Source organism: Mus musculus, chromosome 10 (genome assembly GCF_000001635.26).
Source record: "Mus musculus strain C57BL/6J chromosome 10, GRCm38.p6 C57BL/6J".
Classification (NCBI taxonomy): Eukaryota; Metazoa; Chordata; class Mammalia; order Rodentia; family Muridae; genus Mus; species Mus musculus.
In genome coordinates, this window is record NC_000076.6 from 24,798,381 (window position 1) to 24,824,380 (window position 26,000).

General features: G+C 42.3%; 1 protein-coding gene across 1 annotated transcript in view; it reads right to left on the reverse strand.

The window, feature by feature from the left end:
• The window catches only part of Enpp3 (ectonucleotide pyrophosphatase/phosphodiesterase 3), a 62,382-nt gene that overhangs the window by 24,567 nt on the left and 11,815 nt on the right, over window positions 1-26,000 (reverse strand). Inside the window, exons 5-12 of the mRNA NM_134005.2 lie at window positions 22,192-22,252; window positions 19,487-19,584; window positions 11,474-11,553; window positions 9,698-9,817; window positions 9,066-9,175; window positions 7,489-7,554; window positions 6,019-6,091; window positions 778-886 (exon numbers count right to left, since the gene is read on the reverse strand). Of these exons, the coding sequence (NP_598766.2) occupies window positions 778-886; window positions 6,019-6,091; window positions 7,489-7,554; window positions 9,066-9,175; window positions 9,698-9,817; window positions 11,474-11,553; window positions 19,487-19,584; window positions 22,192-22,252 (717 nt within the window). The remainder of the gene's footprint in view (window positions 1-777; window positions 887-6,018; window positions 6,092-7,488; window positions 7,555-9,065; window positions 9,176-9,697; window positions 9,818-11,473; window positions 11,554-19,486; window positions 19,585-22,191; window positions 22,253-26,000) is intronic.

Consider the following 26,000-nt stretch of genomic DNA (forward strand, 5'->3'; position numbering starts at 1 on the left):
AGACACAGGCAAACTGAAAATCCATACAATTTAATTCATTATTATTATTATTATTCTTTAAATGGTAGAACTTGAAAATGGAGGTAGTGGATGAGAAGAGCCATGTTCATGGAGTGAGACTCAGCAGGGAGCACAGATGATCATTCATTTAATACCAATAAATTAAAGGATCCGAAACAGCAGGCAAAGATATAGGAAATCATTTTAAAGACTTTACACACATAAGGCAGTGGGAATCGATGGGGCAAGGTTCATGTGTGTGAATGCACGGCCTGCCTGCAGGAAGGGGGTGTGCCTTACTGCACTATTTAGTACAAGAGTTCACCTCGAGCTGGGAAACAAGAGGCTAGGGGGCTTCTGTAGACAAGAACGATGCTAAGCGCACACCTGTCCACAGGAGCTTGGTAAGGCTCGCACATGCAGGGAAGTGCAGTTGCCCGAAAGAAAGCACAGCCAACTGCTGCAAAGAAGTCACTGCTGAAAGGCAGCCTGAAGAAGCACTTTGAAGCCCCAGTGGACCACATTTTTGTGAGCTACTATTAACTATTTCACAGGAAAAAAAAAAAGCACGTGGACAGATATTCAGGACTATTAAATAATTAAAGTGGAAACTTTAGACCCCCCCCCCATTATCTAACACAAAATCCATTCTTTGTGTCTTCAGTAGCATCTATATCTAGACATTCAGATATTTAAAATAGCACTGCTACTTTTGCATTATCTTTGGAGGGAAAATAGAATCGATGATTAAAATGTAGTTTTAAAAACCCACCGTACCATGATCAGCCAGAACGATTATATTGACACAGTTGTGTAAATTCCTCTGTTTCAGACCCTCCATCAACATTCCAAAGGCATTGTCAACTGACTGCAAGGCTTTAATTACCTAAGAGAGAAGGAACTGAGGGTTAAAACTGTCATTTCAGGTTGTTTAAGCTCACTGAATAATTACCCAATCAGGCAAAAAAACAAAAACAAACAAACAAACAAACAAAACAAAACAAACAAAAAAAAACCAAACAAAGAAAAAACATTTTCAGATAGCTTGTTAACATTAACAAAGAAAATCAAATTGTAAAGTCAACCATTCATACTACACAGCCATGGTTTTGTATGTAAGCATCTCACCCTTTCTGGGTAAAAACAAGAGCACAGGAAGCTAACAGAGATATATCAAGTTATATAAACAATGCTTGTCTCTGACTAGTGAATTGGGGTTCATTTCCATTTAACTGTTTATAAGTCTCTGTGTTTCATGATTTTTCTCTACTTTATCAATATTATACATTGAAATGACCTAAAGTTTGCTGAAATTTCAAAGTTGTAGTTTTTCAGGGTGTTCTTAGTGACATGGTGAATATCACAGTCAAGGGTTAGAGCAATGTGTTGTCTCTCTTACTGTTACTGCAACTATTTGTTATCTTTGTTTTCTTCTTTAGAGGCAGAATTTTACAAATCAGGTAGAACTAAAGACATCAGTGTATTATCATATGAAATCTTCAGAGAACCCAGTCCTGGGTGTGGCTTGTGCAGTTGGAATGTCCTCTTGTAAAGGCTTAGCAAGCCAAGGGCCCCACACTTACTTACTAAGAGACAAAGAATGGAACCCAACCCATGACCTTTCTTAGACTAATCTATCACTAAGTCCAAGACTCTCACCTGACTCTTGGTCTCAGAGTGTTACAGTCGAGTCTGTCCACCCTGTCGTATGTACCAGTGTCCCATTCCCCATCGCCATTCTATCCTACCCTCCCAAGCACACCAAGAGTCAGTTCTGCTCTTCTCTTCCCCCAGCACCTGATACCTTGCAGCCACTGGACATCCCGTGGTGAGAACCATATGTCCTAACTCACCACACTGCTAACCAGCCTTGGCATCTTTTAGGAGTTTATAGTCCACGGAAGGAGAAAGCAAGCAGCATTGGGAATGATACTATGAAAAGGATAGAGTAGTTATGGTATGGTTTGGATGGAGAAAGCTCAGCTTCTCTTTGCACTGCAGACAGACACAGGGCACTGGGAGCTTCCAAGGATCCTGCTGCCTGGAAGCTCTACACAGGAATACTTTCCCAAAGGCCCACCATTCCCTCAGATGAAACCTTCCTCCCTATGATTCTCTACAGTGGTGCTCTCCCAGGCTCTGAGCATTGTCAGCACTGAAGCCCGTCTGTGTCTAATGTGCTTTCCAGGATGACTTGGTCCCCTCCTGACTTTGTATTCTACTGAAGATGTATATAGTGATTCCTTACCGGATAATGAGTAACGTGTGACTCTTACTGAGGTATGAAGGCCAGTCTGCATGGTATAACTGTGTGTGAAGAAAAGAGGGAGGGAGAGGAAGAGGGAGAAGAAGAGGGAGAGGGGAGAGAGGGGAGAGAGGGAGGAGAGGGAGAGGGAGAGGAAGAGGGAGAGGGAGGAGAGGAGGAGGAAGAGTAGAGGAAAGAAGGAAGAGAAAGAAAAAGGAGAGGAGGAGGGAAGAATAGGAGGCGGCAGGCAGAGTGGGTGAGAAAAGGGGAAGAATCAGAGAATGGGAGGGGAAGAGGGAGGAGAAGGAAGGGAAGAGGGAGGAGGGGAGAGCAGGGTGGAGAAGGAGAGGAAGAAAGGAGAGAAAGGGTAAAAAAGGGAAAGAAAGTTTTTGGACTCCCATGGCTTCCTCACTGGTCAAATCCCAGCGGCCTCTAAATCATTTCACACAGCTCTCTCAAGTGTAATGTTCCATTGCTTATTAGCTAAATCTTATTCTTAAAGGCTTTATTACATTTTTTTAAATGAGCTTTTTTTTAAAAAAAAAAATTAGATGATGTTAAGTCTGTCTTTATTCATTCAAGATAGTTTTATGTACTACGGCATCGTCTTTTCCATCCCGAGGACTGCCTAGCATATTAGACCCACCAGAAACTCTTCTGTGTAGCCAATGAAGATGGGATTTGGTGAGAGAAAAATCTAGAAAAAATTAATAAACGTTTAACTTACTGCATGGACCAAAGCACACTAAAATAGCCTTTGTGCTTTTAATTTACAAATGTTGGGAACTTTGAACTAAAATACGATTGCAAATAATGATAATGATAATAATAAAACTGCAAAGCCTTCCAACTATAGTTGTCCGTTTCTCTGTCCATTTTCCTGTTTGCTGTGAGCCTTTTACGCAGGTGTTGTCCTATCTCTCTTCTGTCATCCCTCTTCACTCTCCCACGTGTCCTCTTCTGTGCTTCCATGCTTCCAATTCCAGACCCTTCCCTGCTCTCAGCTTTCCGTATGAATTCAGTTGCCATTTGCTTTTGGCAGAGGGCAAAGATGCACCATCTTCTCCCGTCCCCACCCACCTCACACCCCGTCGATCAGCTGACTGAATCTCAAAAACACACCTTCCTCCACTCTTGATCCTGTCCTCCTTCCAGGTCCAAGCCTGCCCTCTCTAGTAGACTACTGCAGAGACCAATGTTTCTCCCTCCTCATGCATGCCTAATAAAAATGATCTCTCAGTACACACAGGACTGGCCAGTCCACTTTCCTTATAACAATGTCCCAATGCCCAAAGAGTTCTGCATGACTAGACGCTAGGCTTTTTTGTAACCTTCTCTCTGGTTCCCAGTGCCCTAGTCAGGGATTCAAATTACTATGTACACAGCACTTCAAAGAGTGTACTTGGCATGGATTAAGTAGCTCACAGCAATGGTCACCTATTATTATCATTCTTTACTATTCTGGTGCTGTCTACTGGGGAAGGGGGCCAGTAGTCTATATGTATGTGGCCCTTCTGTGTTGTCCCGTAGTATATACCCAGTCTACTGGCCATTGACAATCCCATTTCCTTTTTACTCAGGGGAGAATTTCTAACAGTTGATTTTTAATGTCAACTTGGCACAGATTAGAATTGTCTGGAAAGGAAGCTTCACTTGAGGGATTGTCCTGATGGATGTGAGAGGGCCTGCCTTGACTGGTGGCTGCCCACCTCACTACAAGGAATTGATTTACCTTGATGTTGTTTCTGACTTTCTGGACTCCGGGTGCCTGCCCGAGACTGAGGCATCCCATCCTATAAACTGAGTAGCTGGCAGATGTGGCTCCCCAGCAAGAGAGCACCACGATGGAACTATTCCAATGGTGGAGGCACCCACCTTGAAGGACAGAGCAATCATGGTGCTTGCAGTAACATAGGTGTAATTAGGCAGTCATTACTATTTTAATGCCTGTACAATAATAGATTTTTCTTGTGTATGCATAATCTCTATCCCCTTCGTTCTGTTCCTCCAGAGGACCCTGACTACAACCTTCTCCTGGCAAACCACAATCCCACCGACATCTACTGGAACAAGACCTCATACACGCCTCTGAGCGCTCAAGTTCTGCACATTTCTCATAATTACTCTTAAAACTTAAAACTAGATACTTTTCAAACTAGATCATAGAAAAGAAAGGGGGAAAAAGTTAACGGGACCCAGTACTGAAGGAAGATGAAATATTGTAACTTGTGAGTTGTTTAGGAGCCCACAGCCCCAGCCTGGGACTGAGAACAAAGCAGAACAGCCCCCAGGCCTGCCAGGGCAGGGCTGTTAAGGCATTCCTAAGAACATCTTGACTGTAAAGATAAAAAGGTATGCAAGGACCAGCAGGGCTATATTATCTGAGTCAACACCATCTGGCCGGAACCTCCCCTCTGTCTATTGCCCCTTGACATACATCAACTGGTTGCTATGTGAACAAAGATAAGCCCCCAGACCACAGGAACAAAGTCCTGATGCCCTTTTGTTAACATGTAATCTTTCTGTTAATGTTTAAATAAGCCAATAGTGTGTCACTATGCTGAATTCCACACCCCTAAGCCCCTTACCCCATGAAAACCCCTAGTTTTCAAGCCTTGTGGCCGACATCCGTTATCTCCTGTGTGGGATGCATGTCGGTTCGGAGCTCCGTAATTAAACGTAATTAAACGTCCTCATGTAATTACATCAAGAGATGGTCCTTTGTGATTTTTTTGGGTGCACGCCGAATCTGGGAATTGGGTGGGGGTTTCCCCACTAGATCTAACAGTACAAGTCAGATTCAGAGGCAGATAAATCCAGAGACAGTGTTCCTTCCTAAAATGACTAATCTCATCAAACATGCATAGCAACAAACAGACAGCGGGTAAACCAGAGAATAAACACTGAGTGGGCGTTGTAGTCAATGAGTTCCTCACCCTCAGAGCCACGAGAATAAGTGTAACATTTCACAGTGAGTTTAGAACAGTACCAGGAGGCTGAAGAGGCCCACGGAGTGTGTGAGAACTGGCCAGGGCCTTGCTTGCATTAGGAACAACTTCGGCTTAAAAAGAAGAAGGAAAATAGACTTCCCTGGTAAATAACAACAAAAGGAGCTGCAAGCAAGCAAGCTCACATTTGGATGGCCATTGTTAAATGAGGTTCCTCAGGGCATCTCACTCCTGGGAGCTTTTACGTTATGGCCAATGGGGGTGGGGGTGGGGGGTGGGGCTCAAAAGCAGAATGCCTTTGTGTGTTGAAAACAGTATTCCAGGACAATGGTCCTGTGGGAAAGTTGTATGAGAGTGGCCTTGCTAATGAGGAAATTGATTGAGTGCCTGAGGTGCTTGGGACCGCCATGAGTGGCAGTGTGTACGGTAGGCACCCAGGACACAGCACAGAAACTGGCAAGTGCCTTCACGTAAAATGTCCATGTTACAGTGCTGAGTGGCCATGCAGTATCTAGCCTTGAGGTTTCAGCATGAGAATTAACAGTGCCTCATCAAAGTCTCCATCGGGTTGCCAATCAAAGGAATTAAGGTATCGATAATTAGGCAGTTATCCTTCCTAGAACTTTTAACAATTTTATGATTGAACTATTAAACTGAAATATTGATTTTAGACTTTTAATGACTTGGTTTCATGTATTCCTTAAATGTGTGTGTTCAGTAGAGAGTTTTAAAATCCTGTCTTATGTTGTAGGTTAGGCCTAAATGATTTTCCATCTGTTGAGAAACAAACAAACAAACAAAACCAGCAAGAAAACCCCATCTTACTCCAGCACTGACTGGTCCACTCGAATGCCCTGCAGAATCAGGCTCTTCCACATAGATGGTATAAAAACTGGGTCTACAGGTAAAATTGAAACAAAGGGAGACATTAATAATTTGGGATCATGAGCATGCCTGCCCCCTCCCCCTCCTTATCCAGGCTAGAGGCCAGAAGATACATTTGACTTGAGTGCATTAGAGTCTCCTAATGAGACGTAAATAACACCTTTCCAGATAAAAGCACTACTGTGGCTCAGTTGTGAAACATCTTGTTTTTGTAGCTAAGACCTCTGTTAATGGGTCAGCCCTTTCTATGTGCTAGTGTCTGGCCTTTGACTGACTCTCTGTTCCTCTATCAGCATGTGGCTGCCGATGTGAAGTTTACCTGATGCTCTCAGTACGCTCTGACTAGTCTGTGACTCTGGCTCCTTTCAGCCTGGAATCTATCTATCCTCAGAAACAAGAACCAGGGCCTCTGTCATTCCTGCCCCAGTTCAGTATGGTCATGATATCTGTCTGCCTCTCCAACGAGGGACTGACTCTGTCTCTGTACCTGTTCTCAGAAATCAATCTTAGGAAATGCCCACTAAAAAGCAGTGACAATAGCTGGTTTAGTGACACATGCCTGTGTCAACTCCAAACACCACTCTCACCTCCAGGAGGATAGAGTTTACTGTGGAGCCAAATGTGACTGGCCATGGCTGCAGATTTAGTTTACCCCGAATTCTACGTTCCAACACAAAAGCAGATTGATGGAGCTCTTACAGTCACAGAACAGGGGAGGTCATAAATCAGACACTTTCAAATACATTGATGGGCAGGGGGTTACAGCAAAAAAATGGGGACAACTCTGCTCACAGCCCTAGAAGCTATCTGATAGTATTCTTAGCTCTTCAGTGGTTGGAAACTAGGGTTTTGTTATGCTAATATATTCTGATTTTTTTTTTTTAACATGTTAGTCACTGGATGTCAGGTCTGAGCTGGATAAGGAGTGGCTATTTAGAGGGCTACACACGGCTTAAAATAAATTGTAATTTGGCTCTAGACCTGTCTGACTCTCTACAAAGTGCTAATGAGTGAATCAGTCTTAGAGAAGGTTTCAGTTTGCAAGACATTTCTGGAAATGTCTGTCATAACTGTCGTCAGTCTCAGCACTCAGTAGGCCAAGGCAGGAGTATTGCAGGAAGTTCAAGGCAGCCTGGTCTATATAGTGACTTTCAGGCTGGCAGGGCTATGTAACCAAACCTCTCAAACTGCCAGAAGTGGCTGGGAGCAGGAAGCAGGAGAAGTAAGAGGGAAGACAGACAGACAGACAGACAGACAGACAGGGAAGGAAGGGAAGACAGACAGAAGGATAAAAAGGGAATTCCAAGGATTTTGTTTTGTTTTGTTTTTCACGGGTGCTAGTACAGAAGGTTCTAGTCTTAACCATATATACATCACAATGGAGCACTCTTAGACAGAGCTGTCACTCACCGGTCAGCTTTGGGCAGGTCCAGCCATTGTAACAGTGTTGTAATCCTCCTTTCATATGGGACAGAACTGAAATAAAAAGTTTAAAAAATTTAATCAAGTAATTCCAACATACTCTTCCTTAGGGGGAGGAGTCGATGCCTCATGCATCCATTCTGTAGTACAGGATCAAAACACTGAAAGGGGCGTGGCACGCTCCACTGAAAGGGGCGTGGCAGGCTCCACTGAAAGGGGCGTGGCACGCTCCACTGAAAGGGGCGTGGCACGCTCCACTGAAAGGGGCCCACTGTCAGAAAGACCTTCCACACACTCGTCTCATCAAAAAAAGGTCACTTTCTTTCCTTTTTACTTGTTTCTCCTTTAACTTTGCACAACTAAAATGAAAGCCGTTGATTATCAACAAGTCAAGTTGATAACTTGTAACTGTCGGCTTTTACTCATTATACATCACATGTACTAGTTGTCTATTTGCAAACAGTGTACTTTGAGGTAGAGGTTGGTCTCTAAGTATATCTATAGGGGATAATCTTGATTATGAATTGATGTAAGGGGAGCCAGTACACTGTAGGTGGCGCTATCCCTAGGCAGGTGGGCAAAGCAGCATCAGCACTCATCCATGGGTCTGCTAATGTACAGAGCATGTGTGCCAGGAGCCATTGAAATACTTGATGGAGTGCTGTAACTAGACTGGCAAAGGTACCTTTTGACTGATGATTGAGAATAGATCACAGGAGAAAAGAAACAGAAAGTTGGGGAGACAGGGGCCTTAGTAATACAGATAGATGAAAGTGCAGACTAAAGCTGTAAAAAAAGATTTTCAGGCCAGGCAGTAGTGGACACACATTTAATCTCAATACTCTGGAGCCAGAGGCAGGCAAATCTCTATGAGTTCATGGTCAGCCTGGTCTACAGATCAAGTCCTAGAATAGCCAAAGCTACACAGAGAAACCCTGTCTCAAAAACAAAACAAAACAAAACAAACAAACAAAAAACAAAACAAAAAAACCCAAAACCCTCAGACTGCGTCTTCTGTGAAAGTCAAAAGCATGGCTGACAAGCCGGGGAGTAGAGTCCCCAGGCCACGCCTTCTGAACTCTTTAAGTATGGAGAAGTCAAGGTCAGCACGAACAGGCAGGTGATCACACAGGCACCCATCCATTCTGAGCTCTTCACTCTAGATGTGATCAGCTGTCTCGTGCTTCTGCTTCTGTGGCATCTCTCAGTGACAAGATTTCAACCCAGAAGTTCAACCTTAAATAAATACCTTTCTTTCTCCTGTAAGTTGCTTTCCGTCATGGTATTTAACCACAGCAACAAAAACAAAACTACAACCGCAGACACAGTGCCTGCCACTGAGCTGAATCCAGAACCTGTATGATAGAAGAGAACTGACCCTCTACACACACACACATACACACACTTGCACAGATACAAACACACAAGCACACGCATGCACACATATGCACATACATACACAAACACACACACACAAATCAATCTTTAAGGCAAACAAATAAATGAGGAAAGCGGTCTACAGATCCCTGCCTAGTTAGATCCTTATGGGAAGGCCCTTTGCCTACTTGCTGTAATTCCTGTAGATGGTAGGGAAGGAGCCATTGACAGCCACATCTGATCCCGGCCAGTAGTAGCAAGCAGCTTTTAAACCTTGATACATTGCCGTTAGCCAAATCTATAAAGAGTGAAAGACAACAGGATAATTGTTTAAGAATGAACACTATAACCTCCTGCTAACAACTATTTTGACTGAGAATTTGTTCTTGTTTTTACAGTAAATTAAAATGTATGATTGGTCAATCTCCTCAACAATAGAACATGGAGTAAGGTAGTAACAGTTCATTATTTCTCCCACATCGATAGAATCGTGCGCGTACTTCTTCACCTTTGAAGGAATTGCAGAACAGTATGGGGGAAATTAGCTATCTTTTTGAGCAAAGTTGAATATGGGTCAGTTGATGATACAAGACCAAATGTCAACACAAAACCACCTCAGTAAGCAGCCATAAATTTAAAAAAAAAAAATCAAACCATTATAATAAATAAATAGTGGTAAAATCTTCACATCTTCAGCCATTAGAAACTACATGAATGGCGAGAAACTCGAGTAGACTGAGAACACCGAGCCATTGTTCATGAAAGCAGAGGCCAGGAGGCCAGGAGGCCAGAAGGCCAGGAGAGTGAGACTGGTACATACCGGCTGCCCGCTCCACCAGGCGGGATTGCTTTTCTCCACTGAAGAAAGGGAAAAATTCTTGTTGAGGTGCACGTCATACATGTTGTTGTCAATGATGCCGTGTGACTCCGGATACAAACCCTATAATTTTTAATCACAAAAATAAGATTATGAAGTATGCTTTAGTAAACGATAGGCAGACTGCAATAGCGACAGATCTCTACTCACACCTAGGAAGAACGGTACACTTTTCAATGGAACAGATCTGAAACTAAAGTGTCAGGAAGACGCAGCTTCTTACCCTCCATGTCTCTTGGCCTCAGCTGCAGCTAGCAGCAGATGGTTCGTTCTGACTTCACTGTTAAATGTTTAACTGTTACACTGTTAAATGTCCCCCAGAGGCTCGGTTGTTTTGACACTTGGCTCCTGGTGCTTACACTGTTAAATGTCCCCCAGAGGTTCAGTTGGTTTGACACTTGGTTCCTGGTTGAAAGTACTATTCTGGGAGAGGGTAGAACCTTTAGATCAGTGGTTCTCAACCATCCTAATGCTGTAACCCTTGACTACAGTTCCTCCTGTTGTGGTGACTGCCAACCTCAAAATTATTTCATTGCTACTTCAGAACTGTAATTCTGCCACTGTTACGAATCGTAATGTTAAGTATCTGATATGCAGGATACTTGATATGTGATCCCAAGGGGGTTGCAAACCACAGCCTTAGAGCCACTGCTTTAGAAGGTAAAGCCTCGATGGAAGAAGGGGGATATAGGTCACCAGTACAGGCCTGGACAGGAGGTGTGTTTATATATTTACTTTCTGTGCCTGTGCATGTGCATGTGTGCTGTGGGTTATGTACATGCTACGTAAGGGAAACACAGGGAGGTCAGAGGGCAACTTTGAAGAGTCATTTCTCTCCTTTCACTATGTGAGTCCTGAACACAGAACTCCTGTTCTCAGGCCCGTGTCAAGCACCTTGACCAGCTGACCATCTCGCCAGGCCTTGGAATTTTATACCCCTGTCCTACTTCCTGTTTTCTCTCTACTTCCTGAGTACGCGTGAGCACGACCAAGCAGCCTCTAGCTCCTGCTGCCGCGCCATCCACTGTGTCAGGATGGATCCCTTCACACTGTACTCCAGAATGAGCAGAGTGCTTCATGCTTAAATGGCTTTCTGTCTGCTATGTTGTTCTAGCAATGAGCAAAATAACTAACATACTGTGTAACACAAAAAAGCTAACATCTCTTGCATACTTAATTACCTGCTTGCTACCCATGTTTTTTCATTTAATGAGGAGAATCTATTTGCTTTGGTTGTCTTATCTTTTTTTTAAAGTCACTAGAATGAGTCCACTTATGAAACAAAATTTCATCAAGTAAAACTAGCAAATAGATTGATAGATAATAGATAGATAGATAGATAGATAGATAGATAGATAGATAGATAGATAGATATTTGTGTCTAGAATTTTCCACATGTAAGTATCAGTGCTTACAGAGTGCCACACTTCCAGCTGACTTCCAGTTAAGGAAAGAGCAGTGAAAAGATCCAGGAGAAAGGTGTTTCTCACATCTCACAGATTTCTGTGGCCTCACAAAGGTGAGTTAGCCTAATGTGAGGTGTGTGTGGTCAATGGATAGAGAACACCGAGCCATGCCTTTCTAGCCTGGATTCAGTGGTGCACTTATGAAGTGTGTAGCACAAGCTTGCCCAGTTCTTGCTCAATGTGTCCCTATCTGTGTAGTGCAGTCAATTCCCTGCCTGTGGCCTGTCAATTTTCCACTGATCCAAGCACTTACCGTGACAATGGTATAATGATTTGGGAAGGTTTTGGTGGGATACATAGCTCTCATATATTTAGAATGGATTCCACATGTTTCTGTAAGGCAATAGAGTAAGACATTAGGCAGGTGTTTATTGTGGATAACTAAATACCAGCATGTTTTCCAGAAACTAAAAAAGGGGTTAGACATGGAAAGAGGGTGGAATTCTGACCCTGAAACTTTGTCCATTTCTGGGAGTCAAATGGGCTTTTTTTTTTTTTTTCTGGGAAGAGTCAGGAGGCATCGATGTTAAACTTTGCAAGGCCATGTGGTTTCTGCTGTAGCAACTCAAATTCTATTCTTTTCGGGAATGCACCACAGGTGAGCCAATCCATACACAAGGAAACTCACTGAGATACAATAAATGTTACCGGTAGACATCAAAATTCAACTTTTACATGCCACAAGATTTTTCTTCTTCTCTTTTAAATCGTTAAAAACAATCCAGTTCTTAGCATATATGGAGTCAAATGCATTAAAGGCAGAGTTGGCTGAGGAGCCCCAACTTGCTGACCTTTAAGATAAAAATACCCTGAAATACACACTACTGGCAGTGCTTTCTCTTGGTTCCTCGCTTTATGTGTCTGATAGTTACAGTAACAATTTCTACCCAGAATTTGGCTCTCAGCTGCAGTTCCTACATTTAAAATATTGAGCATAACAGAAGTCACCAGTCAACTCTCCTCCGAGGCTGAAAAAGCATTTGAAGTGTACAACTGCAAAAACGGCGGAAAAAAAAAAGCGCCACCTGGTAAAATTCTCAAAGTTCACGCTGCAGCTTGTTATTTTTGGGTCAGTTTCCATCTATTGACGCTTCCTGTTAGGTGTTTTTCACAAAGTGTGGCATTAATTGTGCTCCCATTGTTCTTCTGTTTTCGGTGTGAGCAGTAACCCCAGGAGAGGAGGTCAGACCTGCTGGAGCACACTGCCATTTCCTGTGCAGCGTTAAGGCGAGGAGTGTTTCCACACCCAGGTCTCACGACCTCGAATTCTCAAAGCCCACTCTCCCATTATAGATTCCATCTAAGTTAAAACACAACGTGAAATTGGTCAAGGGCCAAAATGTCACACGCTCTGCAGCTGAAAACAACGCTCTCCCAAACAGCCTTGAGTTTGCTCAACTTCCCAGCCATGGTTTGTTTTTAATAAGATTCAGAAGTGTCCCCCATCAGACTCTGCTGGAAATCCATCTTGAGTCCGCTGTGTACAGCCCTCGATGCAAAGAGGGGAGGTGGAGGTTTCTTCTGCTTTGGACGTTATAAACTCAAATTACCATGAAGTTCTATGATAAAATAAAATGAGATTTAATCTACTTTCACCATTTAAAGAATGACATGGGAGAAAAAAAAATGAACAGGAAATATAGAGTCAGTTTCTGTTTTTATTTCCTTAGAAAATGGGTGGGAGGACTCAAGTTTGCAAATGCCGGAAGAAACTGGGTATTAATGAAGTGTAACTGAGCAGCCCCGCCCTAGGTATGTAATGCCCTAATCAGGACCCACCTGAAACTGTCCTCAGACTCGTCTATTGCTTTGTGTCCTGTGACTTAGCCAGGACACTAGAGGACAGCCTGCAGAAAGCATGGCCTCCCTGCAGTGTGTTTCTTCTGAATCTAAATAGAAACTTAAATTTAACCTAGATCCAACAGAAAGCCTCTAGCCAGACATGATGGCTTGCTTCTGTAGGAAAAGGAAGGCTATCAGGACAAGGTTTTGTTTTGACTACAAAACGTTGCCTAGAAAATATTAATTTTGTAACATAATTTATAGAAAAAAAACATTTTCAGAGAAACAAAAATCTAGGGCAGATGGCTCAGTTAGCTTCGTGAAGTTGAGAAAGCAAGTTTGGATCTCTAACACCCACATAAAAAGCAGGGCATGGTGGTATGCATCTTTAAACCTAGACTCGGGAGGCCAAGATGGGCAGATCTTTGAGAGGTCACCTGCCAGCTTGTCTTGGTGAACTGATGTACTCCAAATAAATTGATTGAGGAGAGTACCTGGTATCAGCTTCTGGCTTCTACATATAAGAGCACACGTATTCATGTGCATGTACAAACACTCAAGAAAGGAAAGAAAATGCTAAACAAACATAATCCAAAAATGCAAACAGGATAAGAATGCATAAGCAGGCTTACAGCCTCTACAACCATAAGGACAGATATGAGCTTCAAAGCAATCCTAATAAAATATGAACAAGACCTTGCCACAGAGTGACAACATACAAACAGTTCAGCAATAGCCACAGACTGGAGACGTGCCTTTTGATTGTTTACAAACCTTGCTTGTACCTTCCGAGAAGACTCGTCAAATGGCTAACCTGTTTTATATCCAGAATTCAGTGGAACCCGGAAAGTGTGTATGTGGGGGGGGGCGGTGTTGATCCTCCCACTAATTGCAAGTTGCGTGCCTAAACTCGTTACACACAGAGAATAGATTAAAGAGAGGTTGATGCTAGGAAGCTGAAGGAGGAGGAAGCCGTGTTGCTCTTCGTCCCACAAGTGCAGCCATTCAGTAGCAACACATGCATCAGTCCCTTCCGTGGGAACTCCAGAACCGTCCTCAGAGGCTCCAAAAGACAGGCACAGCCACATGGTAACTGCCACAGTCCCCTCTCAAACAGCATGGTTCTGTATCCCACGAGATCCTCTGGGAACCTCGAGGTTCCAGCTTTCCTCAGGGGGGAAAGAGAATTAGAACATCCTTCTAATGGCCAAACTTCCCAGCTAAACTCCAAGTGGCAAGTTTTTCTCTCGCCGGTTTTGAAGAGCTGGGGTGACCCAGCATATTCTAATTCCCCAGGAATCAAAGAAAGTAAGAAGGATGAACTAGTCTGTGCACATTCACCCAGTTCCTCATGTTGACTAAGCTCAGTGTGAGTAAGGAGTGGACCCCAGTCCAGAGACTTCCCTGGATTACATCTAATCCCCCGTCTTTTCAGGGTTTCTGCAGAAGAATGGCCTCTGAGCTGTCCACTGTCTAAGTTACTTTTCATGAGAAGGAAATAATAAACCTAACAAAAGCAGCTTAAAGGAAAGGGGATTTATTTTGGCTCACAGTCCTTTGTTGTAGGAAATTCAAAGCCACAAGAGTTTCAGGTACTTGGTCACATTGAATTCAAAGTTAAAAAACAGAGGACAATGACTGCCTTTCCTTCTCTGGGTTTTTTCTTTTCACACCATTCAGGATTCTACCTCGGGGAATGGTCCTACCATTCTGTATAGGTCTTGCCACTTGATCAAGACAAATCCCCCAGAAGCATCCCTAAAGTCCCAGCTCCCAGATGGTTCTAAATCTCATCAAGCTGACAACGGAGTATGTAAGCTAAAAGATGTATCTATTATACGAATTAGCATGCTGCCTCTCCATCATCAGAACAAGTGGAGCTCACGATTCCAACTGACTTCTCTGGGGTCAGAAAGAGTTAAAACCGTCTACTGATGATGAAACTGTGCTTTGGTCTTGCTTGCTTGGATGAGATCTGACATATATTTCATACCTGCACATCCCCTAAGAACAAAGAAAAAAGTTGAACCTACTATGAGATTGAGAGACCTCTAGCTTATATAGTATATAATCAGGCTGATTGGTAACTTTCTATTACAAACCAATATAGCGTGACTAAGAGAAGTGACTGTCTTGTCTAATAATAGAGCTGAATATAGTCTATAATTAGTAAAGGAACAATGAAGGCAACAAGAAAACAAGTTCAAAAGAAAGGAACAAGACAAATTTTCAGAAGCTTGCCTTAATTAAGCAGTAAAGTATGATTTCTCTAATAGAGAGCTAAAAATAGCTATTGCAAAGAGGCTCATTAGTGATACACAGACTGCATTCCATAAAATAGATAGACAGTATTTCAAATGTACCAAAAAAAAAAAAAAAAAAAAAGAACCGAAGGCTGCAATAACTTCACTGAAGACTTCCCCAGAGTTCTGCAAATTCAGACAATTCAGATCAAGAGGAAAATAGGTCAGAAAAGTCAAGGATTTCACTGGAAGTTATTCATACAGAAGAACAAAATTTAGAAATCATGACAAAGAGAAAATAAAGATGAGGAGTATTACAATCATCAAGTGGACCAATATACACATCGTGGGATTTCCAGAAGAAGGGGAGAAAGAAAGGGAGCTTAAAGGTTGATTCCAAGAAATAAAAGCTAAAGAATCAGATCTGGGAAAGGGGACAGACCTCCAATTCCTGAGCATCTACAGATACCCCAAAGACATGAAACTAAGCAAACCAACCATACTATTATACATGCAATAAAATTATCAAAAGATACATAATGAAAGCATCAGAAGGGGGAACCTCTGTAGGACTGTAAGTAGATCCCCCCCCCCAAAAAATCAGAAGTAAGAGGCTGGAGAGATGGCTCAGCAATTAAGAGCACTGACTGCTCTTCCAGAGGTCATGAGTTCAATTCCCAGCAACCATATGTAATGAAATCTAATGCCTTTTTTTTTTTTTTTTTTTTTTTTTGGTTTTTCGTGACAGGGTTTCTCTGTATTGCTCTGGCTGTCCTGGACTCACTTTGTAGACCAGGCTGGCCGTGAACTCAGAAATCCACCTGCCTCTGCCTCCCAAGTGCTGGGATTAAAGGCGTGCGCCACCACGCCCGGCTCTAATGCCCTTTTTTGGTGTGTCTAAAGACAGCAACAGTGTACTCACATACATTAAATAAATAAATAAATATCTTAAAAATCAGAAGTGAGTAAAATAATGAATTCAAAGTGCTAAAAGAAAGATTAAAAACCTACCAAACAACAACAGTGTATCCAGAAAAATTCCTCTCTGAGAAGATAAAGAGGAAGAGAAAGAGAAAGAGGAAGAGGAAGAGGAAGAGGAAGAGGAAGAGGAAGAGGAAGAGGAAGAGAAAGAGAAAGAGAAAGAGAAAGAGAAAGAGAAAGAGAAAGAGAAAGAGAAAGAGAAAGAGAAAGAGAAAGAGAAAGAGAAAGAGAAAGGAGAGACAGAAAAGTAGAAAGGGCGAAACAGGTTTCTACAGGAACCTGAGTTCATTAGCACCAGACTTGTCTTGAAAAGGATGCACACACGAATCACATAAGAAAGTCAAGAAACGCATGAGCAAAGGTAAGCATACAGACAAAGACAGACGATTTTAACTCTCTGCAAGTGGTAGCAAAACACATTTACTTCCAACATAAAACATAGAAAACAAAACAATAGTGTAACTAAATATGATGATGGATATATATTAATACATAGGTAGAAATTGTGACTGTGTTGGGGGGAAAGTGTCACGGTCTACACAGTTAAATTTGTTACTGTAAAATAGCCTGTTATAATCATAAGATGAAAATATGGATATAAGTGCCATGGTAAATACAAGGAAAATATCTACAGAAATTATATAAAATGAAATGGAAAAACTCAAAGCATGTTTTAAAAGTTGAGCACACAAGAATTTTTAAGAACTAATGCCAAGCATAAAGCAAGGTGTGGAAATGACACTAAGAGATCTTTCCATATCTCTGATTATGTAAAGCTTATACATCTAATAAAAAGATGAAGAGTGGATTAATATATTTAAAAAAACAACCCAAATATATGTTAATTATGAGACTTGGTTTCTATTTAAGAACACAGACAAGATCGAAAAAGCTATTGGATTGTGAACAAGTTTATACAAAATGTGTCATGTAAAGTGGGTACATTCAGAGGCCCACTATACGCACTGCACTCACAGACAATACTGCCTCATACACCTGAGGGTAGACCTAGTGCCAAGGGCTCTTATCAAAATACAGTAGAAGGCAGAGAGAAAAAGGCCTGCTACAGAGAAATGAAGAGGCTTACTGCTTGTAACTGCCAACCTTGCCAACTTATATCTCAAAAAAAAAAAAAACCCTACAGAAGAAGAAATTTGTTGAGTTTTTTCTGTCTGCTTGATACTTATTTTCACCTAACTTTCCAGGGAGGTGGCTTGCAACCCAGACCAGATCCATTCCATCTCACTGGGAGGGCTCCAAGTCTTGTCTCTAGGCGTCTATATTTACAGACAGACTTCCACACTGAGATGAAACATCACCATAAGCCTACTACAGTATGCGTGCGGCAGCCATGTCCTCATCCACTGAGTAGTTATCCCTATGTCTCACTGCTGTGTGGTTTGAGATCATACTCAGTTCCCACAACTATTGTAGCTCACCCTTGGCAGCTTGATGGGACGCTAGAGACGGGTAGTTAGACTTCCTTAAGAGTCATGCCTATTTCGCCTGATGGCTACTATAATGCAGATCCTATTTCACAATACCTGCTCTTAATCCATAGATTCCTTAGCTTTTGGTCAGTGTGACCAGAACCCAGATAAGCAACAAGAGAAGCAGAATCTAGCTTGGCTTTTGTTTCTAGATGGTTCGAGGTTCAGTCCTTGGCTACTGAGCTCTGTGAGACTGAGCAGAGCACACAAGAGTGTATAACAGATGAAATTCTCCTTCTCCTGTCAGACAGGAAGTGGGAAGAGAGCGGGAAGAGGAAGCCGGGAAGAAAACCCCAAGGACCTGCTCACTTACTTTTTCCAAGTAGGTTCCAAAGTTTTTGCAAAAGTTCCCAAACATCCTGCAATAAAACTGTCAGCTGAGAGCCAAGTGTCTAAAACACAAGCCTGTGGGCAGGGGTACTTCAGATCCGAACCATCATACTCCAGTTCCCTGGAAACTAACAGGGAGGTCATTTGTGTTGACAGACTTAAGTAGTGAGGTTTTAACGCACTGGCTATCAAGATGGCATCCAAATGGCTAAAAATGTGTTGTAAGCAGAAACTAGAAAGCTATGGTTGAAATACTTGTAAATGACATTTCCAGTTCTCAATGGGATGAGAAAACAGATTCAGTCCAGTCTCCTATTGACCTCCCTTTAGAACACAGGCTTTCATAGCCATGTTACCAAATACACTTAAATAATGAGGCATAAAACCTGAGAGATGTCAGTTCACCCTCCACACCCAAGGTGCTCGGCAGAGGGGCAAGCTAATGACTTGGAAATTTCTCATTCTCTTTTGCCAAAGACGCAAAGTGAGGGAAAATGTCTGGAGTCATGGGGCCACTGCTGCAGAGAAGCAGGCTGCCTTTCCACATCATCTTGGCATGGGGTTAACTGAAGAAATCATTGGATCTTGTCTTTTCATTTTACCAACGAAAAAGCCGAGTCTTGGAAAAGTCGATCAGCTTACCCAAGCTGAAAGAGCCACTTAATAATAACTTGAAGAAAAATCAAAACAAGAAACCAATAAAGCCATGATTGTATTTGAGAATTTTGTAAATACAAGAGTCTGGGGAGAAGGAAATGAAAGACAGGAATTGCAGAAGAGCAGATGCTAGAAGCCCCCGAGTTCGCTCTCATCCTGTGACCTCAGGCATTCGCTTTTATAATTATGACTGTGTTGAGTTTCAGGAAGGTCCCAGTGCCCTAACCCAGAAGCATCACACTGTAATAAAGGTGATGATGAGAACAATATTTATCATAACTGCAAGCCTTGCCATGATCAGACAGTGACCCTATCCACTTGGAGATGACTATCTTACTACAAGCCTGAGGTCTCATGCTCCGAGTGGCCGGAGTCAGTTTCTACACAATCCGATAGCAGAGGTGGCAATGGAGCCTGAAGATCAGAGCTTCTAGTAGAGTGTTAGAAGATGGCAGATATACCCAGCAACCTTGCGGAGACTCCGAACCCAGTTTTGACAGATGCCACCTTTGAGTTGGTATACATAACGGGTTCCCATAATTCAGAAGTTACACTCTAAAATGGAACCCCTCAAAATAGACAAAATGATAAGCACCCCACTTAAGAAAAAGTCAAGGAGAACGATCAAGTAGGAAAAACTTTCCCTAGTGAAAATGTATAGATCACAGGGCTAAGTCATGGAGATCTTGAGAGGACCGGGGGCTAAAACAAGCCACCAATGCTGTCAGAGATGGGAGCAGTAGGCTCCTTATTGCTCTCACATAGTTGGTTGACCCGACTTACTCAGTTTGTTGATATTAGGCAAAAGGGTACTCCATGTTTGTAAATACTCAGCTCTAAAACCGTCCATGGAGAACAAGATAACTGGTGGCAGGTCAAACCTGAAAATGGAAAACAGAAACTTTATTAGTAAAGAGCTGATAATGAGAGCTCAGTTCAGATCGACTTGGGCAGTCTGATGCCAGATGGTCCACTGTCAGCATATTTATAACAAGGTACAGCTTGGGAAAAAGGTTTCCAGGCAACAATCACTCCCATTCCAGGTGCACAATAAAGCTTAGAAACTCCTTTACAAAGTACATATAACTGTGAAGGTGGGTTCTATAGCTAAAGGGATTAGAATCCAATGGTCTCTGACTAAGGTCACACAGAGGTCAGCAGGCTAAAGTACATGTGACATTCCCCTTAGGGATGGATTCTGTTCACTGGGAGCTAGGGAGGGAGAGTGTGGTGGATTTCGGGGAGGTCTACCTCTATAGTAAAAGGCAGTGAGGTCTGCCTCCACAGATGGCTAAAAAGGTCACCAGGTCATTAACACAATCCATTCCCAGCCTTCTGGGCAGGAAACCAGGTGGTTTGGTTTGGTTTTTTCGAGACAGGGTTTCTCTGTGTAGCCCTGGCTATCCTGGAACTCACTCTGTAGAGCAGGTTGGCCTCGAACTCAGAAATCTGGTGCCTCTGCTTCTAAAGTGCTAGGAGTAAAGGTGTGAGCCACCACTACCTGGTTATATTCTTAATAAACATTTTATAAACTTAACTCAGATCCTATCTCTGTCTCCTCCATATCTCTGTGTCATTTTTGTATAAATTAAATGTGCATATAATTAAATATATGAATAATTAAAAATACCATACCTTCTCTGAGACAGTGAAGATTTTCAAACATCTACCTAATTTTTCCATTAAAAGTTCTAGGCTCTTATTTTAGGACCTGGTCTTTCTGGTCTAATAGCTATCAACTCAGAACTTTTAGTTCCAAGATCACTGTCTCAAGAGCTATAATTTAATATGATACACTTTTCAAAAGAAAGAAAGAAGCCGGGCGTGGTGGCGCACGCCTTTAATCCTAGCACTTGGGAGGCAGAGGCAGGCGGATTTCTGAGTTCGAGGCCAGCCTGGTCTACAAAGTGAGTTCCAGGACAGCCAGGCTATACAGAGAAACCCTGTCTCGAAAAAAAACCAAAAAAAAAAAGAAAGAAAGAAAGAAAGAAAGGAGGGAAGGAAGAAAGAAAGAAAGAAAGAAAGAAAGAAAGAAAGAAAGAAAGAGAGAGAGAGAGACATTTCTCTATGTTGCTTCAACTGTCTTCCACCTCCTTGCCTCAAATGATCCTCCTGCCTCAGCCTCCCAAGTACCTGGGACTCCTTATCCTGGAATACCACCGCGCCTGGCTCTGTAAACATTTTTCTTAATGAAATGATGCTCTTTTAAGATGTTGATTCTTTATAAAGCCAAATATTCTTTTCAGCATTTGCCATTCCTACCCCATCCTCTAACTGCTGGGCCCAGTGAGACAACACTGCAGCATGACCCCAGCCAGTTCTGAGGCCGAGGCAGGTTTATTTCTTCTTAGTCTGCTTTTATACCCTTTTAATTACATGCAAGTCAGTTCTGGGTTACTGGAGAGTTGTGAGCAAAAGGAGAAAAAGAAGATCACCTTGATGGGGAGGTGACAAGAGACATGTTTTTAGACATAATGAGATCAGTCACACATATAGGAGGAGAGACACAGTGAGTGGTTGTGCCCCGGCAAAGGTCCTGTCCTGCCACTGTGAGCCTTTCTTTCCCTGAATTTCTTCCCCTCCACTCAGCTGGAAGTTAACTATAAGGATGTTAATTGACTGAAAAGAGTCCCAGCTGGAGTAAATTTAGTCTGAATTCCAATGCTGCCCGTAGGGAACGCCCTGGGAATGTTGGTATATGCCAACAAATATGTCCAGAGAGAGTGAGGTAACCCAGACCCAAAAAGACACACATGGTATGTACTCACTTACAAGTGGATATTAGCTATAAAGTATAGGATAACCATGCTACAATCCATAGATCCAAAGAAGCTAGGTAGCAAGGAGTCCCAAGGGAAGATGCTTGACTCTCACTCAGAAAACGAAATAGTCATCTGGGTGGAAGAGGGAGTGGGGAGGGGAACAGAGTAGGAGCAAGTGATGAGAGGGATGGGGACAGAGAGGGTTGGGAGAGAGAATGGAAATCAGTTGGGGTCTCTTGGATAAGCAGTGATCCTCCTGCCTATGGGGGTGACTCTAGCTGAGACTCCAGCAACTAGAAATATGGAGTCTAAAGTGGTGACCTCCTATAGCCAGGCAGGACTTCCAGTCTCTACTGGAGGGGAGACACCAACTTACCCATGAAACCCTTGACCCAAAATTTGTCCTGTCCATGAGATGTGCAAGGATAAAGATGGATCAGAGATGGAAGGAATGGCTAACCAATGACCAGCACAGCTTGAGACCCTTCGCAAGGGAGAGAGCCAACTCCTGGCACTATTAATAAATATAATCAGATAATACAGGAAATAATTTGTCATCAGCAAAGCAAATAAATGCCTGTTGACTGTGAATCCACAAGGAGTCTGAACTTCTGTTAACAATTATATTTTGAGAGGATAGTGTGGAAATTCTCCTTGGCTTCCCCCCTTACAGCATCATGTGCCTGCTATTAAAGGAAGATGAAGTCACATGTCATTTAGGCTTACCCTGGTGGACACTGGGGCTCCTGGGATGAGGCACAGGCTTCTGTCACCCATGGGCTTTCGCCTGCAAAGCAGATCATACAGTCTAAGACAGCTGTGCCACATACAGAGAGAAGCAGGGGTTTAACTGGGTGTGCCTTCTCCAGCTGCTAAAACACTGCCGCTCTGAAGATGGATGACTAACGCCTTCCAAGACACAGCACGCTCTATCTCACATAGTGACAAGGGCAGTGGGCTCTAAAGACTTTGAGATCAGTGATTTACACTGCTAAGTGCCAAGAAGGGAAGCCATTCCATCCAGAAAAACAATGCAGAGTCCTTAAGCGAAAGATTATTTCTTCATCAATGACTTTATTTTTCTCATGTCCTCACCTCAAGGGTATTTTCATAATGGCTGTAGTAACACTAGATTTAATAAAACCTAAAGAAAAAAGGAAGAAAATCATGAAAAAAAGAAATGGCTAACTGGAATGGTTGGTATCAAATGGAAAACACTGAAAAATCTTAACAAAACTTGCTGCATGAATGTTTCCCTTAATAAAACATTCCAGCTAACTGAAAAGAAGAAATGACAAGCCAGGTGTGGTGGTACATGCCTTCACTCCCAGCACTCGGGAGGCAGAGGCAGGCGGATTTCTGAGTTCGAGGACAGCCTGGTCTACAGAGTGAGTTCCAGGACAGCCAGGGGTACACAGAGAAACCCTGTCTCAAAAAAGAAGAAGAAGACAGAAGACACATGTGACCCTGTGCAACTCCTAATGACACCTCCCCCAGAAGATACAAGCAGACATGGTGTGTATGAAGATGAAGATCAATCAATCTATCAATAGCAGAGTTTCAACAATGGTCTGGATCTAACTTCTAAATTTCTGGAAATGTATGGAATGGTAAGTTACTTAAGTCACAAAGGATTCCATCAGCAAACTTTAGACTAGAAAACTCTCTAGAACAAATGATCCCATTTCTCCAGAATATAAAATGTCAGAGGCACAAAAAGGGAGAACATAATTTTTTTACAAGACTTGAAATACATGAGCCAGTGGCAATAGCAAGTCTTTATTTGGATTTGCTTCAATCTTTTAAAAACTATTATGAGACAAAGATTGGATATTTCAGGACTTGAAGTAATTATTTATGGGTAGTGTTATAATGTTATTAAATATTTGATTTTTAGTCACATACTGAAAATGTTCCCATGTTGTAATGCTAATGCCAGCTTTGAAATAATCTCTTTTGAGAGGGAGGAGAGACAGAGACAGAGGGGAGGAAGATGGCAAGAAAATAACATGTATATTTTTGTTTTTAAAATAATAGAAAGAATACAATGTTGTAAAGATGGCTCAGCAGTTACGAGCACTCACTGGTTGGTCTTCCAGAGGACCAGGCTTCAATTCCCAGTACCTACATAGAGGTTAACAACTATCTTTAATTCCAGTCTCAGATCTGTCACCCTCGTCTAGATCCATGGAGAACAGACACAGACATCTGTGCTGGCAAGTACTTCTACACACAAAACTATTTTAAAAAGAAAAGAAAAGAATTGATTTGTAGATAATGCAGTTCATGGTCCTAGGCTCCATGGCCATGTCCCACTGTGAATCATCTAAGAGGCCAGACTATGCATCACTCAAGTACCTAGATAAACAGGATTTATCTAGGTTACTCCTTTCACAACTCAAGATAACAGTTCACTAGTAGACAACAACTAGAGATACACAGGGTTGAATTCTTCCTAATAGCAATTAAACAGCAGAGTTTTCTGTGGGAGTATGAGTAATTTCATCCCAGCCAGAGGTTACAAAGTCAGCAGTGTTGTTTCAATGCTTTCTCCATCCTTTACACACTCTTCTCTTTGGAGCAGGGTTACAGTCTAGTTGCTTATCTTACTGAGTCAGTCTACCTTTGCCTTGCTCACTCTGCACTTATCTGCAAGTCACGCTACGTTTATAAAAAGTATGCATTGTCAGCAAAAGATGGGACTGGCCAGCAATGATGCAGTGCTGGTGGGCAAACAAGAGGAAAACACAAGATGACTGACTCTCTCTGCCTCTGCTTGATCGAAATAAATCAGTTTGTCAAGCTTTCTAAATTTGTCAAAATATAAAAACTACAAGCAAGTTCTTCTAAATCATTTAAACTCCCTCCAAACTACTCTCTGAAACTATTTCTTTCAGTCTAAAAGATTGTATCTTTAGAGTGAGAAAGCATTACATTTAATTTGGAAATAAAAAGGCGATTGGTTAGTCTACCAGACTAATGATGTATAAACTTCAGCCCTGTTTATAGCAACAGCTTTTCATGGTACGAGGGCCAAGCAATGAACTCAGATAAAAATTTACATGACCCCAGCACAAGCCTTCAGATAAAATAATGAAGTTCAAAATTGGGGCAAAAGAAAGGAGTATACAAGGACAAGAAAAATTATGGTCAGTGGAATTAGAAAGCTAAGCCAACCACAAACCATACTTGGCTTTCTAAATACTCAGAAAAAAATAAAAATCTATGACTCACTATGGCTCAGTAATACTATTAAGTATTTGGAAACTGTTACCATCTCAGGCCACTTCCCAGGAAGCCTGGTTCTGATTATTTTTAATTATTTTTCATATAAAAATTTGAAATATATATAATCAATATAGAAGACATTCTTTACTCCTAGACTATAGTGAGTAATGTTTCTGAGACATGTAAGTCACACAAATGAAAGATAAAGTGACCATATGCTAGGAGGGAGCCAATCTAGTTTTTGCTCTCATAGGAAAGTCATAAATAAGGACTTAATTAAGGGCCTAAGGCATGCCCCATGTTAAACATAAGAGTTACATATGCATCTTTCTCGTGGGGAAGAGAAGATGCCTCTTGAAATCTGCCCTGTCATAGTAGCTACTGCTGACCAATGAGCAGCCTACAGCTGAGCTCAGCCATGGGCCAGAAGGGACCAGGACACTCTACCACTTGAAACCCCTTGTTTGCACAAAAGATCTCCATGGGAACTTTTCTGTTAGCCACACTCTTCTTTCTGGCAATGTGTCAGAGCTATAAAACATTGCAACAAAGATACCTTATAGAAGAAAGAATTTATTTGAACTTAAAGTTCCAGAGGATATGAATTTGTTGTGTCAGGGAGGGAGGCTTAGACCCAGGTGGCGTGGCAGCCAGAGCAGAAAGCTGCGGCACACACAGAGCAGAGAGAGCAAACTAGAAGTCATAAAGGGATTTTATTTTAGTTCTGAAATCCCCACCCACAGGGACACTCTTCCTCCAGCAAGGCCACGCCTCCAGAACTTCCCCAAACAGCAATCTAACTACAGACCGAGCATTCAACTTCTTGAGACTAAGGAGGGCGGTTCTCATTTCTTTCATTTCTAGATTAAGAGAACCCAGCACTAGCAACATTTATATGTTAACTTCTGTCTCTTATTCCAAAGCTTAGAATCCAATTTAATTTCTCTAGTGTGTTTAAAACATCCATTCAGTGCAGCGTGGAGTTACAGGGACAGGAAGTTCAGTGCTCACGTAATGGGTAATTTTCATAAGTCATCACGTATGCTGAAGCATTCGCAAACTTCCAACGATATCAAATCCCTATGAGGCGTCTGGTGTAGCCAGAGTCACAGGCTTGCGTTGGGACACTGCATCTGCAGTAAGTCCCTAAGGGTTCTCAGTCTATCGAACACTCAGGACACAAATCATTCGATACCTGTTTTAAAACCTTCCCCACATGCTTTCGGGTTGGGAACTGCCAGCTAGTATCTCAAACGACAAGTGCACATGGCATCATCACTGGACTGGAACCCCCTTGTGGCTATATG